At 47.3% G+C, this 6890-nt stretch overlaps 1 protein-coding gene across 1 annotated transcript; it reads right to left on the reverse strand.

The window, feature by feature from the left end:
- Positions 1 to 654: 654 nt before the first annotated feature.
- Positions 655 to 6308, reverse strand: LOC119333221 (double-stranded RNA-binding protein 6-like). Its single transcript, XM_037606198.1, has 3 exons — positions 5890 to 6308; positions 2538 to 2757; positions 655 to 2133 (listed from the first exon to the last, which is right to left on the reverse strand). Exons 1-3 carry the CDS (start codon positions 6133 to 6135, stop codon positions 1016 to 1018), a joined length of 1584 nt encoding a protein of 527 aa, XP_037462095.1. The 5' UTR covers positions 6136 to 6308; the 3' UTR covers positions 655 to 1015.
- Positions 6309 to 6890: the final 582 nt, after the last annotated feature.

Consider the following 6890-nt stretch of genomic DNA (forward strand, 5'->3'; position numbering starts at 1 on the left):
CAGGCGTCGCCTGACGCCCCTGCGGCCGGCTCCGACGAGAGCGTTTCTTTGCTGGAAGGACTCTGGGGCTGAAGGCAACCGCGGCTGCCGTACGCGCTGCTGCGGCTGTCTGCGGCCATGCACCGGACAGACAGACAGCGACTTCGGTTTTTTTTTTCTAATGTTGGGACAGCGACTTGAGTTTTGATCAACTAACTCGGTACGTTTCGACGTTTATTTTTCGGGAGGTACGTTTCGACGTTAATCGCGTAACCGAAGCAACGTAGCGGTCCCAAAATTCGCTTTGGGTGGACGGGACCGGTCTCACGCAGCAGCACTGCTCACGTCACATTCCCGAAGGAAGGACGAGGAGGGGCAAGCAGAGTAAAACTTGACTCCATTGTAACTTGCATCATACTCCTACTACTATCCAGTGGCGGCTCTAGGAATTTGCAACCGAGTATTTAGGTGTATTCATTTTGCCAAAATCATTGCTGTTTTTCGAAAATTGTTACTCTTTTGTCAAAATCAACACTGTTTTGTAAAAATCATGGGTATTCACATGAAGACCCAAGAATACCCCTAGCGCCACCCCTGCTACTATCACGATACTGTTTCCCTCTGTAATATAGCGGGCAGCAGTAAACGTATACTCCAACCAAAACCAGGACGATGGATCGACGACAGTAATAATTACCAAGTTTAGGATGTAATAATTGCCACCTCATAATCCTTCCCTAGAGGCACGCAGTGTCCACCTCATCATTGGGGGGTAAAGGTAAAGCCAGCCAGATCGACCACCAACTGCCATATCCAGGGAAGTATAACCATCTCCGACTCCGAGCAACCGGGCAAGCCGCCTAACCACTGCATGAACAAAAAGCTAAGGTGTCCCTACCAGAATGCAGCTTGCCCAGGAGCCCCTAACCAACCGACGCATGCCAAAAACTAAACAGAAAGGGATGTGATGTGCACAGGAGGCAGCTAATTACAAAATCTGACAACAAGGACAAGATGGTTTGCGCTTCACTCAAAGTCATTTTATCTCTAAAAGCTTGATGATGCCCTCCTCCAGTGCTGCTTCAGTTTCCAGGACGTCCTCACGCGCCTCTTCACCCTTGGCTGCATCATCATCAGCCCCAGACTGGCTTGCTGGGGCAGCAGTGCTGCATTCACTGGTAGAAGTAGAAGCAGAACCAGCAGCATCAACAGCAGGGCATGGGACTACTTCACTGGTGACCACCTCTGAAGCTTCCTTGACTTGAGCTGGAGCCTCGATCTTAACCGGAGGCTCAGTCGCCGCCGGTGGTGCGTCCTTACCTTCTGACAATGGTTCCTTTGCTGGCTGGGGCTGCACATCCTTCATCTGAATGGGCATCACAGACGACGACATCGATCCCTTAAACAGCTGGTGTTGCGCATCCTTTGCCTGAACAGGCATCGCAGATGATCGCGATTCCTTGGTTGGCCTCTGCTGCGCATCCTTCACCTGAATAGGGATCGCAGACGACATCGATTCCCTTATTGGCTTGTGCTGCACATCCTTCATCTGAACAGACATCACAGGTCTTGGACGCTGCGCAGGACCCGAGGGAGCAAAGTGTGGAGAAGCTGGCCTGATGTGAACTGGGGATGCCATCCGGACTGACGGTGGGTTGCTCAGGAGAGGAGGAAGCTGCTGTGTGCGTCCACTTGGAGGTGGGAGAGGTGGAGCAGAGAACACAGGGATAGAGCTCCTGACTGTGACCGGAGGAGCCATACTATGACAAGGCATACGGTAGTGCCCAACTGGGACATAAGGGGCTGCTTCTGCGGCCGGGAACCTCGACCTTGAATTAGAGCTTTCAATGGGCCAGAACGGTGACTGTGATGCTCCATCAGCCGCGGCTGGTGACTCTGGTCTGGATCTTGAACTAGACTTTGGCCGGAATAGAGGAAGAATCTTCGAGTAACTGGACTGAGAGGATTGACCAAAACAAGGCTTCCTCTCTGGTTGCATGGGAAATTTCTTGGGAAATGGTGAAGCATTGGGATTATTGGCCATCGCTATCTTTTCCTTCGTGCGATAGTTGAGAAGGGCTCGGGCAATCCTGATCTGCTCCTGCTCATCATTGTTCTCCGGTTCATTGGTCGTATTCGCCTCCTCACGTGCCACTGTTTCAGAGACGGAAATAACATGAGCGAAGTGCTGCTGTGTAATACTGTAATGACAATGTTACACAGCAGATATTGACAAACATATTTTACAGATGCTGTAATGAGATCAAAATAAAATCAAGCTGGCATGAGACACATCAGTTAATGGTCCATTTAGCCAGTACAGGAAAGCTCTGCTAAGTGAAATGGCATATCAAATGCACCTAGCTAGATTAGAACTTAAGAGGAATGGGTCATTCGCATGCTAGACCTAAAAAAATATTTTAGGATCACAAAAGTTTCCTTTCTTTTAGGTGAATAATGTGGTCGTAGAAACTACGAAAAAGGAATGACACTATTCTTTGTTTAATGAACAATGCATTGCAATGAATAAACAATAAAAATATACTGGTAATACTCACATTGTTTCAACGAAGCCCAGGCTGCAGAAGCAGCATTTTTTTCAGCTTGCTTCTTATTCTTAGCATGATCACCTGTAAAGGTGATCCCCGCTAATTCTACTGTGCATGTGAAAACTGGCAGATGGCCAAGGCCAGACCGCTCTGTTGTATATGAAGGCAACGGTGCCCCAACTCTCTGGGCTACTTCCTGTAGAAGGTTTTTGTAAACCCCTGTTTCATCCTGTTTAACATAAATGTACCACCAAAAGTAAGTAATGGAACAGATTATGCAGTAAAAGTTGTGGATACATGACACTACTTGCAAGATCAAAGAGAAATCACGTTAACAGGTTAATGATTAAGAGACAATGATCAGCTATTGCCCTTTCATGAACAGAAGCAATAATATCAAACAAAGAAGGAAGGTTTTCAGAATTAAAAAGGAAGATGACTTCTGAATTAAGACAATGCTGGCATATCTAATACTTCAACAGCAATGATTACCGTTTATAAAAGTTTTAGTAGGAAGTGGTCGTTGAGTTATCTATGGCTATTGGCTAATTAGAAAGGTAGTTAACATGATGGAACATCTGCTTTAGCAAAACTGATTAATCTAACCAAGGAACATGAGTAGTTTCCAAAACTACATAGATTATTCTTCGTCTTCTAATGCAAAATGGACACATTTAGAGGTGAGTTAAAAAAAACATAAGACAGATTCTGGATACAAACCATCTGATAATAAAAGCAAACAATCGTCACAGATTAGTATTTGAACAACTACTGATATAAATAGTAGCATTCCAGTCAGCATCTAAAAGACCCGAGGGCGGAGGTACTTGACCATGAAGCTCACTTAGACTAAAAGAAGTCAGAATCACTTGAACTGTACAAATTTACAAATATAACATCAATGGACCTTAAGAGGATTTTTCTACAGAAATTGTAAACAGTAGCATTTTTAACTGTGTAGAAACAATGGCTCAATACTCTGCTGCAACTACCCTATCACTATTTACCATCGCTTTCGGAGTATAAAATTTTTGTGAAAGTTTTCCCATTTTTTAATGTTTTTATTTTCAATTGATGTCATAGCCCTTTCTGCAACAAATATTGTTTAACAATCATCACGAATCGGTGGAATACTAATACCATTCCTTTTATAGTCCAAACTCTGAAAGGTCAAACCCTAAATGCAGTCAACAATGAGACCTGCCTAACATTTGACTAGCAATATTTCCAAATGACAGTAAATCAAAGGGATGCAATTCACCAGAACCAGACGCCTGCCAAACAAATCCATAGCTACCATTTACAAGAACTTTGATCAGAAATATCATGACCTTCTTTAGAGAGGGGGGGCAATTGGGAACAAGCTAGTCTCGAACCAAATCACCAAAATTCCACAGAGCAATCTCCCCATGTACGAACGCGTCGGCGGTCGCACTCAGCCCGCACCAGGATCCTGCCCTGCCTGCCTAAAAGGCAAGGGGGCAAAGCGACGGCAGCCCGCACTAGCACCAGCAGCGACACCCACCCACGCCCTCCCTCCCTCCCAGAGACGAGACACAAAGAAGGAACCAAAGCACCCCGCACTAGGCAACGGCGGCGCACCCATGGCTAGCCCGAGTTGACCGCACGCACTCGGCGACACCAACGCCAACGCCGTAGTGGCCCGGCAGCACACACAGAATGGCACCACCATCCATCCAACCCCCTCGTTGTGGGCTGCGTGGGGGCCTGCCTGCCACTAAACCCCCCGGGCCCATCCGCATTGACCTGCGACGCCGGGTTAGGTGCGGGCGGCCTCCCATTCAATCCCGCCCACCCACCCCCACGCCCCTCGCCATTAATACACACCACTGTGAAGACCAAAACCTAATCTACGCCCACCCCCACGATTAAAAAGTTTTGCTCGCCACTAATCTCTCTCATCTCCCTACACGGCCGCAGATCCCAGTCCAAAGCCACACACGTCCCGTTCGCTGTCAGGTCAAACGAGCACATGTGCCGCCGTAGTATTGTTAGTCATAGCAGTATAACGTGTTCCCATGGCATCTTCCCACCGCGCGTACCGGGAAGGCTACTACTAGTCTTTACTGCAACTCGGCTTCCGCCCCGGGTCAGGTTCATACGGCGGGGTTTTACTCGCCCCCCATCAATGCGACATTATTACTGCCCGGGTTTAGTTAATGTTAATCAGGGCTTACGAAGACTTTCTGGCGAGGGGCTGACGAATCCGGTGGAAAATCGTGGGAGTTGCGGCCGGCCAGGACCCGAGCGCCAACTCCTATGAGGGCTAGATTGAAAATTATTGGTGGGGATCCGTCGCCGTTACGTCGCGAGAGCACATTTAACGACGGATTAAAGAAATGGGGATCGATGGGCGGCTTGTCGTAGTACGAATAATTAAGTCACTTAAGAGCATGGTTAATAGTATAGCCAGCTGCTGGCTATAAGCCAGTGCCATGTCATCTACAGCCCATCTTATAGTCAACATGTACAATAATAGATCAAAAGAGTGTACTACTTTTTTATATGTGGCCCACCTTTCATTCTCACAAAGTGCCTAGGAGCACGTGCTAGAGCTGGCTCTTCACGAAGAGCCCGCTTACCTTCTCCCTCCTCTTCTCTTTCCTCCAACTAAGCACAAATATACTAGTTTATTTCTTATAGCCCGCGGACTCAGCTCTACTGTACTTGCTCTAATTGCGTCCATTAGTACTGAATTATTACGTAGAGTGGGAGCTATCTTTTTCTTTTGGAATTTACTCCACTGTGCGAGTGAGGGAACAGATTACTTTTGTTAAATAGATAAATTTGGAAAATAGTAACTGAACTAGTACTTCATCGGCAACTTTTTCTGGGGGGATCCTCCTTTTGGGAAAGGAAAAATACGCTGAAGTTTTTGACGCGGAACTTTTCGTGCTGACTGCTTGCTCCGAGTTTGGTCATGTCGCTGACGAAGCCCCAAGCCCCCAGTTCCAAACGAGACAAAACCTAGAAGCCACGACTAAGCAACGAATCTGATCGAACTAAAAAGACCAAGGTAAACCATGTATTCGTGCAAGATTTCTCCGTGATCCCCTGCATTCCCCTGAGCGGAACTCATAAGCTACTAGTAATGGCTAATCACCCACGCGAATTCCGCAATGAGTTGTGAGAACAAACAATGGTGGCAGTAATAATTGTATGAAAGGATCGGCTAAATCCTGCCCTAGAGAAGCTCCTTAAATTCAACCACGGACAGTCGCTAGCGAGCAAAGATAAACTCGAGAAACATCCAGAATAAATCAGAGCAAGAGGAGCAGCTAGTAGAAGCTATAGGAGGGAGGGAGGGGGCGATGGGAAGAGGCGGGGAGGGGGGTCGTACCAGGATGCGGGCGGCTAGGGAGTAAGAGGGGCCGCGCCGGGCGAGCGCGGCGAGGGCGACCTCGGCGGCAGCATGCTCGGCCTGGCGGAGCGTCGTGAAGAACCCGGGGCTCTCGAATTGCTCGCCGTTGAAGATGACCGCAGCTTTGAACCGCGGCGCGTGGTCCGGCCCCTCCCGCAGGCACGTGTACGCCGGCAGGTTGAAGCAGCTCCGCTGCGCCAGCTCCTGAAGCTGGTTCTTATACATCGCCGCGGACCGCCACCCCCACCTGCCCGGCCACCGCTCCCTTGAGTCCCACCGCTGCTTCTAATGCCGGCCGCCGTGGCCGGAGATGGCTACAGCGAGAGATCTACCCAGGGGCAGAGGTGGAGGTGGAGAAGGAGGAGGGGAGAAGTGTGGAGTGCTAGGAACGGAGAGGGGAGCCGATTTATATTTTTTCTTTGGCTTTATTTTTGGGATGGGTTTAATGCTAGTGCCCTGCAGTTATTAGCTTGGCTGGACCGGGACGATGACAGCAGGACCCAGAACATCCTGCGCCTTTTTTATTTCTGAACTTAGGGCTGGAAGATCTGCAAATTCAAATAAACTTTAAATGCTATTTTTTCTGAACTTAGGGCTGAAAGTTCGGCAAATTCGAATATACTATTAAATGTTGCTGATTAATAGCACGGACATGAACAAAATCAGGGACATTTAAGATGAACCGGAGGAAGTAGTATCAATTATCTTGTCACATTATTATTTCGATCTAGAAACTAAAAAAATGGTTGTTCACTCATACTATTTCTCATAAGCAAGTATATTTCTTGTTATTTTTTCTTTCATACTCCCTCCGTCTCTTTTTAGTCTGCATATAAGGTTTGGTCAAAGTCAAGCTTGGTAAAGTTTGACTAACTTTAAATTAAAAAATATTAACACTCGCAATACAAAATCAATATTTTTAGATGCACCATGAAATGTATTTTCATATTATATAGTTTTAGTATTGTAGATGTTCATAT

The sequence above is a fragment of the Triticum dicoccoides genome, chromosome 1B (assembly GCF_002162155.2).
Source record: "Triticum dicoccoides isolate Atlit2015 ecotype Zavitan chromosome 1B, WEW_v2.0, whole genome shotgun sequence".
Taxonomy (NCBI): domain Eukaryota; kingdom Viridiplantae; phylum Streptophyta; class Magnoliopsida; order Poales; family Poaceae; genus Triticum; species Triticum dicoccoides.